This window comes from Papilio xuthus, unplaced genomic scaffold (genome assembly GCF_000836235.2).
Source record: "Papilio xuthus unplaced genomic scaffold, Pxut_1.1 DF826945.1, whole genome shotgun sequence".
In the NCBI taxonomy this organism is placed as follows: Eukaryota; Metazoa; Arthropoda; class Insecta; order Lepidoptera; family Papilionidae; genus Papilio; species Papilio xuthus.
In genome coordinates, this window is record NW_013531704.1 from 263,176 (window position 1) to 285,213 (window position 22,038).

A 22,038-nucleotide genomic window follows, 5' to 3' on the forward strand; every position below is an offset into this window, starting at 1 on the left:
AACAAACAATACGTTAACGTTAAGTAAAATAATAAATCTACGTTATAATTTGTGCTTTGAATTCAATATAAATATTATGCTTATCAAATACAATTACATAGTAATATTTAATTCATCGCTGAATAATTACTTATTTGTTTAATTTTACGTGTAACTAAAAGTATAAATAGTCAGGATATGCGATAAAGGATAACTGAAGGATAACACTGAAAAATGTAATAATTAATGACAAAATGAAGGGATAGTAGCCGGATTAAAACCATTTTGAAAATTGTTCCAATTACGAATCTGTCGTTGTAGTGGCAGTTGTGTTGTTAAAATAAAACGGCCTATCCTTCATAATGTCAGTCCGTGGCGGTGGCAGGCGAGTCTCGTCTCGTTAGCCATTTAAAAGAAATTCATAATTTTCTTGGCGGTAAAATTAACCGGAAATGCAAAAGCGGCAGGCGAGAAATAAACTCCCACTGAACTCAACAGTGCTTAGCTTCCGGTACAAAATTACTGGTAAAAATAAAGAATTGTAACTTTAAATACGGTGGAAAAATAATTTTGGTTGCGATAACTAAGAAATATCACCTGTGTAATTTTAAGAGGCAGTAAAACTTTTTACTAGTTATTTTCTAGAAGGAGAACACATGCATTACTAAATTAAAACAAAAAAAAATTACTTGTCCACTTTAAATTTTGTCAAAACAAGTTAAGATTAGGAATAAAACATGATTCAAAGTTATTGACCTGCTATAAAGTGAATTGATTTACGAATAAGTAATAACAAACTCTGAGAAATGTCAAATATTTTTACATTCAACAGAAACATATAAAAATGTTCAAATTTATTGATAACTATTAACATAAATTATCATCGTTTATTTTTAATTTAAACATGTGTACAAATACATAGATTACAACTGGCATATACACAAAATTTAAGAAAAAAACAACATATGGAACAAACACAAGTTGTCACCGATTAATAAAAGTGGCAATTTACATAATACCTAGTGATCTGTAACTTTGCTAACTGTACAACACTATGTACAATGTACATTATTGTACATCAGTACATGTACAATGTACACATTGTACAAGTGATCGTGGCCAGGATTGTTTAAAATATTTGAAAGGTGCGCATCGTAAGCTCGGCGCATCGCACCCGCACACGCCACCTTATCCCCAGAACTTAAACATACACTTAAGGCCGACGACACACATTCGACTCGATTAAAATTAATGACCAATTTCTCCTGGTCAATATCTTGTCTTTTTAATAACTGAAATAAATAGTTCGCAAAAATTCTTGTACTATGACAAAATTATTGAAGACTTATATAACAGCTCATTTTTTTTTAATTATGTTAAAAAAATTATCTGTTTGTCTGTATCTTACATAAGAAATATCCAAAAAGACAATCAACTTGCTTTATACAGGGCAATAATAATTATTTATTAAATTATACAACTCTAACAATAAACGCATAATGTAGTAGCCGCCTTAGCTGTCCGGTTCCTTCCTCGGCGATGCACTTTCTCGCGAGTCTAAAATAGCCCGCCGAGCAGCCGCCCGTTTCGCCCGCCTGACTCACGCCGTATTTACGACCGCCTCCTGGTTCCTGACTGCCTTTTCCTGCCTCTGTACCATCACCTTTACACTCCTGACTCCTACACTCATTTTTACCTGCCCGATTTCTGTCATCAACAATTGCTTACTCTTAATCCCTTAATCATTATTGAAATCCATCCAGTCACAGCTTAGGGATTATGTTCTCAATGCAAAGTAGTCTCTGGACATGTCTTAGTCGCTAGATTTTATTTAAGGAAGTTCATTAAAAAAGAACAAAACAGAACTTGAATCGTATCAAAATAAAAGTATCACTAATCTGTTAATCCAAAAGTAAATATTTTGTTATAATTTTGATTTAATGAAATATTAAAACATTCGTGAAGCATAGTTAACTAATTAATTGAATTAAAAACTAATTATATGAATTTATTTCTTTGGTACAAATAACTTGAAAATCAAAGTACAACTGCGTTGTTAATCGAACATTAAACTATCTGTAACATGGTAGATATGAATTCGTGAGATCAGTAAGAGATGCTGTTTGCATTACAAATGTATCATTTAAAGGCGAGATGTGTGCCGCGACCAGTTCCTCGCATTATTAATATACGATCATCGATTACTTTTTATTAAATATTTATTCACAAACTTTTTGTTATACAATTTAATGGTGCGCTGAATACCTCACAAGCCACTCTGAGCACACTTGGGTAACGTTGAATATTAATGGGTTATTCGCAAAACGTTTAACATGTTTCGAGTAATACCAAACTTGGACTAAATGGGCAACCTTAGTAGAAAAAGGCTACTATAAAAATTCTTTACGAAACCGTCGTAAAACTTTTAAAGATTAAATTTAAAGTGTCGCTTTAATATTTTTGCCTTAACTATAACTAAAAGACTGAAATACATGATTTAAAAAATTAGAAAGAATAGTAGAAATTTTTCTAGGTTTAAAATACATTGAAGTAAGTTAGTAATAACCCGATGTTTTTTTTATTATAAGATGCTTATTGAAAATATAACTTAGACTTAAAAGACACTTTGTAGAACACTGAAGTTGTCTTAGTTTTTCTGTCAATCCTATATGTGAAATTTTGCGTCGAAAATGATTAAAAAATCATTATAATATCAACCCTAGCGTAGGTTTTCTTTGTTTGTTCAATGTGTGCGAGCTCCCAGCAAAGCAAGAGGTGGGCTCTGAGAGCAAATAGCGGCGGCTGTACGGCGGCGGTACGGTAACCGTATGCCGTACTGTTTCACATTATCTAACACCTCCTAATTACAGGTAAAACGCATTACACATAATTAGTACTCATTTGAACGGATATAAAGTCGGCATAGGTCGATGGCCGGGGAACAAACACCGTATTCCAAGATTTTAGGGTTGCCACATTCTTATTGTTATAGGGATAGTCTTTGACGGCTTTTGTTATTTCTGAAAACAACATTTATAATTTTGTCTGAGTGTTTAAAGAGAAAAAAATCAAGGCCGTAAACATACTTTAAACTTACTATATTTTACAGTCTTTAACTTAGCCTAATATAATCAGAAGATTTAGATGTGTACTGCTCATTCACAATCACTATAATACGATTAAAAAACTTTTATAATTACAAAATAATTTCATTCCAAAGACTTAAATATCTCCATAAATTTGACATTCTTTATTAAATATGAAATAATAAAATTTATTATATTTTTTTATTCTTTATTTATTTATTTTTTTCTTTATTCACAATGGATGTTTTTAAGAGGATTATCCGGAGATCGGAATATATTTGGTGCATGTATTCACACGGCACTGGGCTTATGTTTGGCGGCCAGTTGTGAGGGTATACACAAATTTGTGCGTACATTTTCGGCCACGGAGCGACCGCATCTCATTTGCATCGGCGACGTAGTCCGCGTACTTCTGTAATTCAACATTAATATTGTCAAAATATAAATTAATAACTTATATCAATTCCATAGTCTTAAAAATTATATAATTTGCATTTAATTCTGTACAGATTATTGTTAAATAAAAAAAAACGTGAAAATGTTTATAATGATATGAAATTGTAACCTTGAATTCTTTGAATTGTACTTGAAAAGAATTTTGGATTAAAATGTAAGCCGCCGTAACTAATACTAAAAGTAACTGTTAATCCAAATTAGTTACAGATAAAAGACGCTTAGCCTTATTGATAATAATCACCTTTTTATACCTAAACAGTTATACGGTAAATCTTTACAGCAAGTTCTGTATGTAATTCACAGTATTTATCTAGATCTTTAAATATGTCTAGACTCTAGGGCAATTAAAGTCCTTAAGTGAGGTGGAGAGGTACATTACGCAGTTAACACCTCGGATGCTGCGGACCTCCGGCCAAACAATTACCGTAGTTACGGCTATTATTACCTGATGGGCAGGAGCTTTCCTGTTTTACTGCGCACATTTATATTTTACTGCTTCTTTTAGCTTGCTAAATAGACATTTATAAAATATGACTATCCTTTGTTTCTGGGTTTTTAAGACAATGTTAGAAAATAAAACAGAATATTGTTTAATATTGTAGCATGAAAATATCTATTTTACAACTCGAGTTAATTATTTATTAAGGAACAGCTTGAACGGTAACATATTTATGTAGGTACTTTGTACGTCCAAGTAGTAAATAGTTGTGAATAGAGTCAAGTTGTTACAGTGCACGCAACTGTACGCAGTACCCCACACGCATGCACAGAGCAATGCAGTACAGTTTCGGTGCGGCCATAATGCCCACTCTATTATGCAGCTACTCTACACGAGTATTTCCGACTCGAAAAGTTATCTGTGCAACATAAAATGTTTTTAAACTGGCTGTTTTTTTTAAAAACGTCATTCAATTCACTCACGCATGTTAATCCTTCAAATGTTACCGGTTGGTTATGAAATTTCATTTTTCAAGTGCTTCGCATTTGTCGAGTTTTTTAACGATTAATAAAATAGGATGTTAAATTTTATGAAAAAAAAAATTAAGTATGTAATTTTTTAATGTTGAACCCATTGAATAAAAATGTATGGTAAAAAGCTTAAAATTCATAATGACGAGTGTTAACAAAACGTTGTTGCGAAATGACTAAACGACACCCAAGAGCCATCCACTACTAAATGTAGGCATCCTTCAAGGATTACCAAGTGTTTCTTCTTGATCATCTCGAAAACTTCCAGAACTTTCTAAACTCCATGGTAGTAGTTTAATTTACTCCGGGTAACCTTGGTTACTGATATGTGTTACCTCATTTAAACATTAAAAGTTATTACTGCAAATATACGTAAATACAAGTAAATTAATATCATATTAATATAACATTGCGTCCAGTGACGTGTTTCCCGTTGCCGCGCAACCGGAGCCCGGCATAGGTGATTAACTCGTTGGCCGCTTACGTAAACACCACGCCGTTTATGCAGCCCTGGTACTTGACGCGCTAATGCGGATATATTTCATAGTTTTGTCCCTGTTTCTGTTTATCACTCGTTTACAACTATGTAAATACAATTCTTAATTGTGTTCTGAATATATTTTTTTACAAAGCAAAAGTGATATGAGTGTCACTGCAGTCAAACAGTCAAACTATCAGTAGAATTACATTTAAAACCCTCACCAGTAGTACTAAAATCTTCTCTCCGTCTTTACTAATGTTCCCGTGGATCTCCACGGAGGTTGTATTATGAAAATTAACGAGCCCCCGCGATAGCCCGCTGCGCCGCCATTGTGTATAGCTTATTCTTAATAACACTGATAAATAGCATCGTGTCTCTCTGTGTACACCGCGATGTGCTTCTATAATGTTACCAATTTATATAACTAATACAATGTTTTATTATTATGAAAGTACATTGATACATTTTTACATTCAGACAACTAATTGAATCAATTATATCAAAAGAAACAGTTTTGAAATAACCTGAATTACAACTAATAATGCAAATTATTTTATTTGTACGTTTATAAATTAAGCGATATAAACGGAGTAGTACATAGCTTGTCACCTGTCACTTATGAGTCAAGTGGCCAATAAGCTGTGGCACGCGTTTACTGGCAATGTTTATAAAATAACTAGACTAGTAGTATCCCAGTGCAGCCGTAACGAATGGAGGGAACTAACAGTGTTGTGTCAATATGACATTGTTTTACAAACATTAACTATGATTGATCATACAGTGTTATGTAAGTCTATTGTTTTATATATTTCTAACAGCTGGTGCGGTCAAAGAATAACATTTGTACCAGCTGTTCCATAACTAAGCGAATGTAAATAACGTAACGATTTACGATCTCTTGGTCTATAGTACCTTTTTAACGTTCAATGTATTAGGAACTTTAGTCTTTGCCCAAAATAATAATATGCGGGTTTCTAACGACGCATTTAAATGTGTTTAAGAAAGTAGATTTACCGTATGTTTCGGAGATCAAATTTATCCCCGTCATTATCTGTAACAAACTAGAGATAACAATATGTTTTAAACGGAGAATTTGGTCTCGGAAACGCGCAGTTAGTGTGTAAGTTTCATAGACAAGGGTTTATTGCCACCACGATTTTCACGTGTTAAGAATCCTGCTCATGCAGTGTAGTTCGGGATGATGTAATCAGTTATAATTAGTGATAACTTAACACCGGCGTTAATCCGCTTGCTCTCGCACCGACACGCCCCGGGGATTTACTCCACACTGATAATAGCTCTCCGAGATTATTCACTCGAATACTTGCCCTAATATATTAATAATCATTTTAATGTTCATAATTATACAGGTTATATTAGTACGTTACAATCAAAAAGAACAAATAAAAATATCAGTTGATATAAACATTATTCTAATCTTATTTAAATTAAAAAAAGAATCAGTTTTTTTTAAGCTAAAGTTGTATTTGGTGCTGTTAATTTTGTTGCTACATATTCCATTTGATATGTCACAGGACTTGATAGTGAAAGTTTAACCATTACCTTGACTACTATGACAATTTAACCACGTACTAGTATTAGAAAGCGACACTAGATAATGTAACGCTAAACATTCAAAGTTCTCTGCACATCCACATTATAAGCAATGAAGACAATCTGTATTTGTTAGCTGTGTGCTGGAGTATCAGCAGTAGAGGCAGCGATAATAAATCATAGCGTCGATATCGCGCGCCGTCATTACACCGACCTCATCGATCACAGATATCGAGACACACTGAACACGTCACAGTATACACAACTGCAGTAGAACTAATTGTGGTCAACACGCTTTTTCGCTGCACTAAATGTATCCAATGTTTAGACGGATAGGTGCATGTTTCATTAAAAGTATCATATCTCTAGAACATCTGCATGAATCTCTCTGAAATTTGGCAGAGATAGAACATAGACGGGAAGGGGACATAGGCTACTTATTAAGTTTTCTTCCGCTCGGACGGACTCACGAGCAACAGCTTGTGTTGATAGAAGTATAAAATTAATCCGTACTGGTACACAAAATAAAACTAAATGGTTTTTGTACACGGAATCAAATCAATTACAATGCATTTAAGCGTTATAAAAACTGCATTATGATTTACAGCAGTCACAAACATGTTCTCATAACTTGATAAAGATTCTTTCGGTACAAGGCGATAAGATATCGGTCGCTATCACCGCAATCCGCGCCAACATATTGCGAGGCTATTACAAGTATACTACATGTTACTGTGACTTATCTTGCTCTCTAAACATTTCTATACTGTACTAAATGTTGACTTAATCGATTTGAGCGGACATTAGCTTACAAATAGAGAAGTAGAACATATCTCAAAGCTACTCAGTTACGAATTAAATAAATTGCATTCATCATCATCATGAATGCGATGATGATGATCAAATCGCATTATTTGATCTGAAATGTCCCCTTTTAGTCCATAACATATTTTGACCGGCGTCACTGTTAAGTAACTGATGCAAATCAAACATATAAAGACTCAATCTAGTCTTCGTTTACCTTAAACTAGACGTATCATTTAAAGCAAAAGGTACTGCTACTTTCTGTGTGGGATATTTTTCTAGTCTAGATTAGTCATGATCCTGTATTCTTGTCGGTATATCATTGATGGGGCTGATGTCAATAACGTGTAAGCTTAGGTACTAATTAACGATGCGCTCAAAAGCTTTGTGTTTCGATTAAAGGCGCAGGTAATCAGCGGCGGAGACCAGGCGTTCCCTCGCGCGGAGTCCCTCACGCGGGAGTCCCTCCGCCCTCCACCCCACGGGAAACCCAAGTCACGTCATCAGGGAGGACTCCCCTGCGGATCTAAACTGGCAATATTAGTGCTCAGCCAGTACGTTATGTGCTTTGTGAGCGAAATAACGGGAAATTGAAACGCTTAACGCAGTTTTTAGTCTGTGGCAAAATTAAGGCAATGCTTTTTGTTCGCGCTCTGCACGTTTTAATTTTTTTGTTGCAGCTAGATTTTAAGTCTTCGTTTGAGTTAAAGTTTTATCTCAATAGTGTAGTAGTTTATGGAATAGCAATTGTTACATCGGCTTTATTCAAATCAGTTCTACTTTTGTTTTTATTTCCGACTATGCCATGCTTTTGTAAGACCTCATTTATATAAATTCCAGTGATACAGTTATAAACAACAGGCCTTTAAAATAAAGCTCATAAACTTTATTATAATCGACTTGTATTATCACAAGCAATTTTTAAGTCAAATTTATGAGAGTTTATTGTCCAAATATTTGTCCCCCGAGCAACAATGCACAAAGTATTTTCGTTAGCACCATTACGTAGCGATGCATCGGTAAAGAAACATGCCAAAGTAGCCCTTCTTGCATCTGCTGTAAGGGTCATAATCGGCTAATACACTCGATTCGCCAGGGATCGATTATTTGAGCAAACGAGCGGGCTATAAATCATGCTCTCCCGCTTACCTGCGACCGACCGATAGGGAAAAAAGGGCCAACTCCTAATACAAGCGAATGACATTTCTAACGGTGGTATTTGGGAGCGCTTCAGTCATTACTTTTACGCAAATATAACTCGATGTAGATGAAAACTCTTAAACGTCACTCAATTACTTTACACTTTGTTTATTTTTGTCTAGACTCTCATAGTTGTGGTGGTGGTCTAGATTCATTGGTGCTCTTAAATAGTCAATATAGAATATAGTCCTATTTAAGTGCATTAAAATAATTCCATAAGTAGTCATTAAATCGATTTAAATACAAAGATTAGGGACACGGACAATTTATATTAGCATTTCGTTTTTGTATAAGACAGCTGAAGCAATTCCACGAAGCGAGCGCAAGTTGCGATCACATAGAGATCGATTACAGGACACGGTGCACTGGTATTTAGTTAAAGCGAGCCTCGTGCGTTCTCGGTAACTGACGAGATAAAAACAAACCAACAGTAAACCGAAATAGACGCGTGTCTGGCGCATGGAGGCGCGGAGCTGCGAGCGAGCGATGTCGTTACACCCGATGCAGCCACATACCCATATTCGATATGTCAACTGTACGCGCAATAACCCGATACAAGGTATCCAAACAATTCTCTATTGAGTACACGTGTACTTATTAAAAAAACATATGATCATCGACATGTGTGTATATCTTACTTACTCTTGCTAATATTATAAATGCGAATGTTTAGATGGATGTTTGAAGGTATCTCTAAAACGGCTACATGGATCACGCTAAAATTGGCATAGTTGTAGAACGTAGTCTGGAAGAACACATAGGTCATCAATTGTATTTGTTTTATTCCGCTTGGACGGAGTCGCGGGCGTCAGCTATACATCACAACATCTCACATAATGTGATACCTATAGGATTTGATACTATCGTATCATACTGCAAGCGAGTTCTAATAAAATTAAATATGAGTTGACATACGGCGACGTTGTAAACTCGTTCTTCGAACCGCGTCCTTGAAACAATTTTGCTTTCTAACTTGTTTAGGAAACAACACAATATTATAGTAATAAAATTAACATTTAAACTAAAATAGAGAAAGACATTTCGGTAATGTTTTGTGACAATGTAAACGTATTTTTGACAAGGTGACAATAGAAGCAGAGCTATTATATTAGAAATTGTAAAGCTAAATGAGTGCAGTAAAACAATCTCGACGCTTGCCCTTTTCTGTCCCCGCGCGCACAATGTTCCCAGGTACGAGTAAAAGTACTTGTACATATTTACTAAACAATACACGCTTTGTTTTATCCGGAACTTTTTACTCTATCTGCTATTTGTCTAATGTTTACTGTTTTATGGTAAGTTTATTAGAAAAGTATCTTCTTCACTTATTGTCATCATTTCTAGTGAAGGGATCGTGATCGTACATTGTTTGTTTTTTTTTTACTTTATTAGTATCTTTACTATGTAATAAATGTTTATAAAATGTCCACCTTAGTTCTAAGAAGTAGAATTCAAGAAAATTGATTGTTCAATAAAAATATTTTTCACAAACGCCCAGTAGGATTAAATAACAGTCGATTTTATATGAACACATCCCGTCTATAAGTGAGGTGGTAGCACGTAATGCATCCTGTGCAGTTGTGTTTAATTGTACAAACACGAAACAAAGACGTATTGTGTGTATAGACAGGTCAGTGTGATGCCCGCCGCGCCGGACGTCCGTATGTGTCGCCCTTGTTCACTAGCCCGCCAATACCAAGTTAATATAATCACATATAATTAGCAGCCACGTAATTACTACCTAAGACAATATATTCTATACATTTCCATTTCATTTTACATTATCTGTGGGAAAACTCAGGTGATATATTTAAACTTATTACGTCAATAAAATTGGTCCAAGTTTTATTATACTAAAGTAATTAAACTGGTTATCGACAGATGACCTCAGGGTATAGTGACATTAAACATTCCGAGATGTTATCAAGTTGGGATTCCAATTCGAATAGGATTCCGCGTGAAAACTTCGCGAACAAGTCGCAGTAAACTTAAGACTAATTCCCTACCCGGAGATAGGGCGAAAGGTAAAAACAGCTTAATCCGGGTCCGAGCCCGGGGGAGCGGATCTAACCCGGTTATCCGGGACGGTCATCTCGACTAGGAGTTGTCAAGTCGGGATTTGCTTACGGCGCCTCTTACAAAAAGAAATCTAATTATGAAACAAATTTAAATGTTCATTTTGACGACCATTCTACGTTTCTCGTTTTTTGTCCTAAAAATGTCAAGGCGGATACAATGAGAAACTTTCTGGCATTTAAAAAAAAGCAATCAACAGATGTATTTAAACTTAGATATACAATGTTAGTATTTTTTACATAATTGAAATTAGGCTTATATTTAATTCAAAGGTGATTAACCTAAGACTACTCAGCGAGAAAACTTCCTAAGAACTTTCTTAATGTTTTTAAGATGATTGAAGATGTTTTTAAAAATCGTAAGAAAATTCAAAGTAGTCTGCGATTAAGTACGCAGCATGATTGTAAAAAGTAAATTTATATTTCATTCGTCCCCAACTTTAAAGCTGGCCTTTTCTTAGCAGTGCAAATTAAGCAATTGAGGCAACGAAACTAAACCATGCCCTATGTTAATTAAGAAGAAATAAGTTTTCAAGAATAAAAACAAATTTGTCCCGCCATTTCTCGTTGCTTAGGCCGCGAGAAGCTCAAGTTTGATCTGTGAAGCGTAAAATTGGCGGGAGCAAGAAAACGTTGACCCAATGGAGGTGATTACTGTGCGCCCGAGGGCGAAGGCCCGGGGTTGATGTCGACCCGCCGCCCCGCGCCCTTGTCTGCGCCTTCGTCCCGCGATTTGTTATTTAAAATGTCAACTTACATTTCCAGTTATCCAGAGTTAGCTTTGAAGTGCGATGTTTTGATTCAAGCGCGTCTTAATCTTAGTTCCAATTTAACTTTGTAAAAGCAAAAATTATTAATACAAATTTTAAAAATAACGACACAAGATTACTTACAATCTACAACAATATACCAATATTTATACATTTAAAGCAACAATATTCATTCCCCTATCAGTCAAACATCTGTTGTTGAGAGCTCTTTGAAGGACGGCCATTTCAGCGCCTGTCAACACCTCCTTATCCGCAAAAAGGTGTAAGTACAGCGTACCATCTGTTTCACAGTAGTATGACAACACTTTATTTTTTCTAAAATCTAGATCCGCCGGCACCGGTTTATAAATCTCATAAAACCGACGAATGGCTAGGTTGTGTTTTTCTAGTGTTACGTTACCGTGTTGTGGGCGACGTCGTAAACAACACTACAGCGTCACCTTGCGGTTGCTGCGGTCCCTACAACTGAGAGGGTGACCATACTACATAACATACACGGACTGATTATACAAATGAAATTTACAGTTACTTCACATCTTGAGTCTGATAGTACAATGGCACTTTCATCAACAAGTTTATCGTAAAATAATTTGAAAAAGTAACATAACGTAAAACGTAAAAAAACTATCACTAATAAAACATTTAAAATATTCTAACATAACTTTGGTCCGCCAATTTTAAATATGAGTAACTCAATTTTCATTATAACTTTAATACCTGTATAAACTAAATCTACGAAGAATCAAAGCTCACCAAAATCCTTTACGAATCTTACATACTTGATATTTAATACTAAACCTGTATCACTTACAGATCACGTATCTGTACGTGATTCATAAATCATTCTCTATTTAGATGTCTATTTGTAATTTGTATGCAATAATATCATTTAATGTGACCTCCCAAGCTGAATGACATCATGACACACAAGTTACGCACTGTCACATACACATGAGTGTCAATAAATACAATGTGTTCAATTTTTATTTTACATAACCACAAATGTTAACACGTGTTCAATTCGCGTAAAATATTTCGTACCCAACTTTAATTTTCATTTGTGTAAAATTTTATGCATTTCATAAATGAAACAAATGATTAAAATTTGTGTAATAATTCGTCCTATGTATAAGTTGTTCGAGATATGTAAACACAATTTAAATGCACTTGTGTGTATCTATATTTGTAAGGTAGAGTCAAGAGAATTGCTCACATCTGCTCACTTCTCAGTAATAAAACATGTGTCATTTGTCAACTTTGTTATTTCCATATAAATACTATAACAAACAACAACTGTTTACATGTATTTAGATATAACTTTGACTATTAAGTTTATTTATATGAATATCTTAAAGATACCTCATAGCGAAGTTTCCGCAGACTGTTAAGTTGTCGGCTTAACACAATTTAGTTCTATTGTCTGGGAGGTTTATAACAATTTACTAATGAAGGTTAAAGTAACTTATCATCACCAAATATCGTCAAATAATATAGTAGTTTGTGAGAATAAAGGCGGCGACACACTGGGCGGATAACACAGCGCGAGGCGTGCGGCACGCGCGTTTGTGCGGACTCTCATTAGCGCGGTAACGAGATGCGTGCTTGCCACAAACGCAAGGAGTCAGCGATAAATTTAAAATTAATATAATAATAAATATTATGAAAATAATAAAACATGCTAATCTTAGTCATACGTAGATGGATTGCGAATAATTTACAGCAAAATTATAAATTTGAACTTAAATGACTGAAAATAAATTTTAATTTAAACTATAACATATGTGGCGGAATTGTATATACTTAAATATGCTATTATTATAATCCCTTACAACTGATATAAATCCGCTCTCGCCAACTCCTTACGCCACGCTCCAGTCTATAAGCTTTTAATCAGTTGGCCCACAGCCAAGCGATCGGGCGTCAACCTCGCGACACGCGGGCGACACAGTTCGCACCAGCATTCGTCAACGTTTCCATACGGTGATGTGTGCCGCTGCGTGCACTGGTGTTCCACCTCGCAGCACTTGAATGAAAGCTACATGGATGCACTGCAAATGCAGCTGTGATGCAGGATGAATCACTACTACGGTGAAATATCAGCAGAAATCTATATACAAAAAAAATCAAACTTTTATTGGAGATAAAGTGACAAAAGATAAACATACCCTCGTACAGCTTTTCTATTAACCTTTTGCTTATGGTTTTACTAAAAATATAATAGTTTAACGACTTTAGCACCAGCCAAGTGCGTAAAGTAAGACGCTATTATTAAAATACTTATTAATATGTGTTTAATTGATGCGCAATTGTCTCGCATGAGACCACCGCTGCGTGACAGTGACCTCTCTACAATCAATTGCTTTCTTTGCTCACACTTATAATTGTCACTTATAAAGCTACATAACTGAGATGTTTATTAATTTGGAATTCAGAGCTTATTAATATCCATGTCCTATCGGGTACAAGATCACCAGTTCTTGACATGAACCGACATTGTCAGTCGAAGTATGAGTGATGACGGATGAATTCCTTGGCAGCGGTCCCGTATCGAAGGCTAAAATAGCATTGATTTGCGGCAACGAGCACGCGCGCTAACAAACAAGGCAAAACGACAAAACGTCGCTCACGTCCGGAGTATACTGTACTGAATTAGTGTTACTGCTTCCACTGAACCAGAACAATCGCGACCAAGTATGACAAGATGAGGTGTGGCCACACTGCAAGCGAGTTAATCTTTACTTCATTTCACACTTGTATATTTTTATCTAGGGTTTGTGCAGTATTTATACGCCTGCTCAAGAAATCTGGTCGAAACCTGTGACACGACTTTCTTTGTATTGACTTATCCGCTTCGTAATCTTTTAAATATTGCGCATAGGCCGTGCAATATTCCTCGAAACTAGAAACACATTGCTTTTATTGATACAAGAAGCTTTGCAAGTTATCTATTGCGGTATTGTCTCTATCCTGTTACAACACATTTTCCCGCCCTCATTTACGGTATAAACTTTATTTATAATCTACTATTTATACAGAAACCTTTTAAAGTTAATCTTGTGCATGTTATTTTTATATCCCAGATAATTATATTATAATTGAAACGTTTCTAAATACAACGTAAATAGTTTTAGTTTATTCACTGTTTGTTATACAGAGGGGGAGGAGTTTAAACTGATTAACGTATGTTATAAAGTATAACGGTTATGCGCTGTGTACTTTGGCCCACGTCTTCAACAAATAATAGAGATAAAAGCATTTTATTATGTCTTTTATGTTAACATAAATTAAACCGCTACAAAGTTATTGTATTGCGCCGTCTTAATTTTATATTGAATACGCTTAACAACTTACAAAAATATTTAATAACTTATAAATTATAATAACTTTTCATAGTTTACAAACTTGATAATATTTAACGCGTCAAAACAAGCACTTTTCGTTGAATCATTCAGCAATGCGTTTAATTGTGAATTTTTCACATTAACGCGTTGTTGATTGTGCGAACGTTGATGCCGATTATCGGCTCTCGATCAATTGATACCGCGGTCGCTCGCTTCGATCTCACAGGTGTGTGCGCGCCTTTATATTCCCGTACTGTTGTGTGTTTTACACGGGGAGTGCAATTTGCAATGTTCAACATTAGAGCACAGGCACATGTTACGAGTACAAATGTATGTTTTACTGAAACTAGGACTTTTACAACACACGCGTCTCATACTCGTATAATACAGTGAGCAATGTAAAGATTCAAACTTGCTTTACTTTTTCCTACAAGCATTAAAACTATGCGAAAATGCATCTGCTTTTTAATAACTTGAAGTTTCTTAGAATATCTATACAATTTATTATATAAATAAACGTATAAACAGTAGTTGTATCGTACAATTAAAATTCGCTAAAGAACCTTTATTAATTAACAAACTTTTGTTTTCAATACTTAACTCGATCCTTTCTCCGGTCTCGCTCAGCGCTCTTCAAGACACTGGGACACTTCCGAAACTTTTAAACTTTCAAAAAAGACACAAAGGTAGTCGCGTAGTGTTTTGAGTGCGACAAAAAGCGGGGCCGCGTCTTAGTTAAAATATTCTGTAAGAAGTAAAGACGGCATTGTGTACCTCGTCTCGACATCCGCGGCTTGTTATATCACACACTGACTCGGCACTCTTTTAATTGCCCACTTCGTTTTATGTATATTCTACGACACTTATAATCTTTTAATGCATTTAATAACGTCATATTATACTAGAATTAAAATGGAATTCACATTTAGTGCATCTTGTTTTTCCACTTAGTTCTGACTAAATAACTTTTGCTCCTCAAGCGTTAGAACAGCATTTAAACTAATCTTGCCGTAATACAAACTCGTAGACGGTTAAGTAGGGCGTGAGTAGAACAGTTCATGTGTCCTATACCTGCAGACATCGTGGACAAAGTCCATCAGAACATCATTCGTGTAACGAGACAATTGCTCGCTTCCTCGTGTCCTTTTTTCTTCTCGCTAATATAATTGATAGTTGTCTAGGAAATATGTTACTTACAACTTGCTATTTAACACAACATTTCTACATTTTATGAGGACATTACCGTTAGCAAATGTTTCCACAAATACTCTTAAGATTAGCTGGTTAATGCTAGAGATCTGTGTAAAGCATACATTTAGTGGTTTTAACATTGGCAAGATTTATTGTTGTCGCGCTGTAAAGTTGTCTGTAACCACAGAGAGGGTTCTTCCGGCTCGTGTCGACGGCTTGTGTCGATGTGTCGGACGCTACGCCGCGTGTCGATAGCCCGTGTCGATGGCTCGTGTCGTTAAGAGCGCATTAGACGGCGCTTGGAGGCGACGCCTCGCGGCGCCCTCTCCCTCACATATCATGCTACGCAGATAGGACATGGTTTAGTTATTTGTAAAAAATTGTATCATTTTTTTTAAATAGCAAGTCTTATGAATTGTATTTATATAGGTTAAGTCCATCACAGCGTTGTTAGTCATAGATAATGAAAACAAGAACATGAGGTCAGAGCAAGAAGAGTGTTAATATTGCTGCAATTACCGAAATTATAATATTTATATTTTTATTAAGTAAGTGCTCATCGCACTTACAAGTTGCGTTGCATTAGGTACAAAGTGATGGTACCGCGTCGGTACGGAAGCTAATCATTGGTGCACATCCACCGGGCGCTTGCTTGACCCAAAATAAATGGTAGTATTTAACTTAAACTAAAGTAATTCCATCCAACGTTCGACGAACCTCTGCACGGAGACCGAACGCGTTTTATTCTCCCCTTTTTATGGAGTACAACTACGAATTATTTGTTCAATCTATTTCGAGTAATCTGCTTTATTGCCATCGTTAATTTTATTAGTTTCCTATTCTATCGTGACGATAAAGTTCTACAATTAGGAGTCACAGGTCTAATAAAATAAAGCTCGCTTCTTTAAAACAAAAAGTTTACATAACTTTATAAATACAAGTGCTAGAAAGATCGTTAGAACTACACGATACTACACAATAAAAGTGAAATGCATCAGCGAAGCCTCTCACCTAATAACACTTGAAAAGCGATTACTGATCGAATATAGCTTCCGTAAATCGAACGCGGGTTCGACTGGCTCCCCGGCTTCTTGTACCCGCCGCACAATAGACAGCCTTATCACAATGTAGTACGGTGTATATTGCGGTGTTATCTGTTGTCGATGTCAGTTCACTATCAGTATGATAAGTTATCAGAACAAAAGATTGTGTGAATGTGACGGAAGGATTGCCGGCCGCCGCCACGGATTTTATATTTGGCTCGTGATTTTTACAATGTAATCGCACCTTTTTGTACCGGTTCAGAATTATATGCCATAAATGTATAGTAACACAGTTTGAAGAGTCCATTTTTGACTTGGCTTAGGGAGTTGTCATCACGTAAACTATGTATGTATATGCATCCCATTTAGTATGTTTTGTAAACATACTGTATAGATCCTAGATTGTAACGAATTCTGCTTGGTTGATTTAACCTTAACATTTTTAGACAAATACCACTTACGCCAGAAAAACTATGGGGTAGGCAGACCTTGTGAATTTTTAATGGACTGAATTTAGGGACACCTAACTTGTCACTTTTACATCTATTCATTTAAATCGGTTAAGGGTACTTTTTGTATGTCTCTTGATTAAATCGTTAGTTGCAATTGTTTTTAATGTTACGATGTCTATTTCCAGATGCGGTTAGCTTAGTGCGCGCAATGTTTGCGGGCGTGCGGTGCGCGTGGAGCGCGCTGGCGGCGCTGGCGGCGTTTAGCTGGCTGGTGGGCTGTAGCGCGTTGCAGCAGCCGCGCTGCGAAGAGATCACCATCCCGATGTGCCGTGGCATCGGCTACAACCTCACCTCCTTCCCCAACGCCCTCGACCACGACACGCAGGAGGAGGCTGGCCTCGAGGTCGGTGCAATCCTTCAACTACAGATATTAATAAAGACCATAAAATGTCATGAACAAACGTTCAAATTGACGATACTGAGAGAAATACCTTTGATGCTGACCTTATCCCCAATAGTCAAATAACATGTCCTTCACCAGGCTCGTTAAAAGTTCCATATAAATATGTATGTTACCGGAACATTTTTTTTGTCAAAGTTTGAAATATGAGACAACTCTGTACCAGGGAGTTATGCAGTAAAGAATGTTTCCGAATGTTATAAACTAAATGAAACATTATCAAATGTTATCAGTTTATATTTGCGTGGAAACTATCTTATCTGTCTGTTATTATCCAACTTGGAGATTTGCCCCTGAACTCAATCCGCGTACAGACATGACACTATGGAGAAAAAATGTACGACATAATAAACATTCATACAATTTTTTAGGTTAGACAGTCCGATAAGAAAGTGTAAATAGAGGTTTGTGTTGATGGAATGTAAAAATGGTAATAGCGTATGTGTGCGTGTTGCAGGTGCACCAGTACTGGCCTCTGGTGGAGATCAAGTGCTCGCCGGACCTCAAGTTCTTTCTGTGCTCGGTGTACACGCCCATCTGCATCGAGGACTATGCCAAGCCGCTGCCGGCGTGCCGCAGCGTGTGCGAGCGCGCCCGCGCCGGCTGCGCCCCGCTCATGCAGAAGTACGGCTTCCAGTGGCCCGAGCGCATGGCCTGCGAGAAGCTGCCCAAGATGGGCGAGCCCGACCAGCTGTGCATGGACGAGAACGAGCGCGCGCAGGAACCGGAGCCGCCGCGCCCGCCGCCGCGCCGCCCCCACAAGCCCTGCAAGGATCCAAAAAACTGCGAAAGCGCTGCCGGCGGCGAGGGCGGCGGCGAGGAGTGCGCGTGCGCGTGCAGGGCGCCGCTCGTGAGCGTGCGCGCGCACAACGCCAGCGTGCCCGGCCTCGCCAACTGCGCCGCGCCCTGTCGCGGCCCCTTCTTCTCGCGCGAGGAGAAGGAGTTCGCGGCCGTATGGATCGCGCTCTGGAGCGGCCTCTGCGCCATCTCCACCCTCATGACGCTCACCACCTTCCTCATCGACTCGCAGCGCTTTAAGTACCCCGAACGGCCCATCGTCTACCTCTCTGCCTGCTACTTCATGGTGGCGCTGGGCTACCTGGCGCGCCTCGTGCTCGGACACGACGAGATCGCGTGCGACGGCGCCGTCATCAAGACCTCCGCCAACGGGCCCAGCGCGTGCACCCTCGTGTTCATCCTGGTGTACTTTTTTGGCATGGCTTCCTCGATCTGGTGGGTGGTGCTGTCGTTCGCGTGGTTCCTGGCGGCCGGACTGAAGTGGGGCAACGAGGCGATCGCCGGACACGCGCAGTACTACCACCTGGCGGCGTGGCTCGTGCCCGCCGCCAAGACGGTGGCCGTACTGCTGGCGGGCGCGGTCGACGGCGACCCGGTGGCCGGCATCTGCTACGTGGGCAATTCCTCGCCGGAGAACCTGAAGAAGTACGTGCTGGCGCCGCTGATCGTGTACTTCGCGCTCGGGGCGACCTTCCTGCTGGCCGGCTTCGTGTCGCTGTTCCGCATCCGGTCGGTGATCAAACGACAGGGCGGTATCGGCGCCGGCTCCAAAGCCGACAAACTGGAGAAGCTGATGATCCGCATCGGCGTGTTCAGCGTGCTGTACGCGGTGCCGGCGGGCGTCGTCATCGGCTGCCTGGCGTACGAGGCGGGCGGGCGCGCGGGCTGGCTGCGCCGCGTCGCGTGCGGCCCCGCCTGCGGCCCGCGCCCTCTCTACTCCGCGCTCATGCTCAAGTACTTCATGGCGCTCGCCGTCGGCATCACCTCGGGCGTCTGGATCTGGTCCGGCAAGACGCTGGAGTCCTGGCGGCGCGTGTGGCGCGGCGGCCGCGCCCCTCACCGCGCGCTGCCCAAGGGCGGCGTGTGACGCGAGCCCCCCGCGGCGCACCCCCCGCCGCCCGCCGCGCACCCCCCGCTCGGCCCGCCGCACCCGCCGCCCGCGCCCCCCGCGCCGCCGCCCGCGCCCGTCGCGCCCTCGCAGCGGTCCGGGCAGCCGCTGTCCGACTACGGCCCCGTCTAGTGACTCGGCCACATCACGATGGTGTTTTACCGCATACCTAAAGTTTTCTGAAATTCATAAAACGTAGACTGTTTGCTTTGAGGGGCGTCGCAGATAGAATTTCAAATATATACTTTATCATTGACTAGTTGCCAGTTAAGGTGGGGGGTGAGGCAGCTCGGTCGGATGTCGGGGTGGCGTTGTGATGAACGCGACGTCAGTGTCGCCATCTTGTGAACAAAAGAAACCGAACTCTGTAGTGCCATTGAACATTAACGTGAAACAGACTGACTCGACGTTTGATACTTTGTGATAAGCGACCCGAACAATTTCGGAAGTGCAGTGTAGAGGTGTAAAAGTGCAGCTGCGCAGTGTCACAGTGACGCAGTGCGCAGTGTCACAGTGACGCAGTGCGCCGTGTCACAGTGACGCAGTGCGCGGCGGCCGCGGCGTCTAGTCGTGCAACCGCCGCGGCCGTATCATATACGTAACTAGTTGTAAGTGTGGAGGTTCGCCCGCATCGCTTCTCGGTAGCTCTAAATTAATCTTACTAATTCCCTTTGTATTTCGCTATCGAACCGCGAGATGTCGCTCGCGGCGGAACATTGTATTGTAGAGTTAGCTCACACGTCTCGGAGGAAATGTACTCCTCGTTACATTTTATAACATCGTTTCACAAAACTGCTCCCGAATGGCGAACGCGCTGACAGAACTTATTTTTAATTAAAATAAAGATCTATTTAATTTAGAGATAATTTATATTGGCTGTCAGCTCTGTCGCCACTCGTCGGGCATGTAACCGTCTTCGATTCGAAGCCTCGACTGATTTACAAATGTATATTCCAAATGTAAATATGTTTACAGACAATATTACACTAAATCATTCCCCCGACAAAATCTCTTGTTGAATTATTGAATGTCTATGTCAAATATATATAGCTGTAGGGTTTAGGAATGGAACCACGCGAAATATGCATAGAATATGTCCACTTAGCCCTAAGATACCTCTGTATTCATACACACGTCTGTTTTCATTCTTCACAAACATGTTTGTGACGGTTGAATGGACAAACTGTCACAAACATGTTTGTGACGGTTGAATGGACAAACTGAATCTTGCCAAAATTTGTAAGAAATAATTAGACCACATGTATCAGTAAGATGTTTTATTCCGACGTCTGGTGGCGCCATCTTCAATCAATTTGAATGTCTCTTGTATAGATTTTTATATGTAGTTTTTCGTCTGCCATCAAATTCTTTGAAGATAGCGCGCATCAGATCGATTCTTCTATAATGCTGATAGTCACTGCCATTTTTGAGAAATTTTCATAGATAATAAAATAAATTACTGATGTGTGTTGAGACGTAGTGCTTCTTTCATCTCTTATTAGTCCTTTTTAATTTGTATAGACATTTTTTGTAATGATCGTTCACATATGGCTAATTCTCGGCGAGTTGATGTGTAATGTGGGAAATGTAATCAGAGCCATCTAGTGAGTAACTCGACTAATGTTAATAAATTGTTAATAGATGGCGCTGCGCTAAATTTGTATACGGCTAACAAACTGTTGACGAGTAGTTGAAACTACGTAATGTATTCTATAGATAGGTATGAAGATTTCATACATTTATTATTTGACATAAAATGGCAGCTCAAACTCTTTGCAAATATGTAAATGCGTTTTAATTTAATTATCTGTATAATATGTTAGTGGCTTATGAAGTACAACGTACGATCACACGACTATATATTTTTGTTTTGTTGTACGAAAAGTTTGATGTAAAATTATACAAAAAGACTCCGCTGCCGAAATGCAGATATCATCATGTAATTTATTTTATAACTTAAATGTAGATAATGAATAAATCGACTTTTTTATGTACAAATAATCTGCTGTCTTATTTGATTACAAATTACCATTCCCACGAACGCAGAATTTAAATGGTGATATTTTATATTTATTTATTTACTTATATTAAGGTGGAAAACGTACAAACGGTCACCTAAATTCGAAACCGCCGCACGCGCGGACCGCTGCCTGCTGTTGAATATTCCCCTAAATATGTGTAATATAGGAATAAAAAAATAACATCCAAAGTCTATATGTCATATAATTAAGTACTTCATACATATATCACTTATTAAATGACGGGTATAAA

At 38.6% G+C, this 22,038-nt stretch overlaps 1 protein-coding gene across 1 annotated transcript in view; it reads left to right on the plus strand.

Moving 5' to 3' along the window:
• The window catches only part of fz2 (frizzled 2), a 103,035-nt gene extending 83,289 nt beyond the window's left edge, over positions 1 to 19,746 (plus strand). Inside the window, exons 4-5 of the mRNA XM_013316978.1 lie at positions 17,587 to 17,804; positions 18,319 to 19,746. Coding sequence (XP_013172432.1) covers positions 17,610 to 17,804; positions 18,319 to 19,746 — 1,623 coding nt within the window. The 5' untranslated portion in view covers positions 17,587 to 17,609. The remainder of the gene's footprint in view (positions 1 to 17,586; positions 17,805 to 18,318) is intronic.
• The last annotated feature ends 2,292 nt before the right edge of the window (positions 19,747 to 22,038 follow it).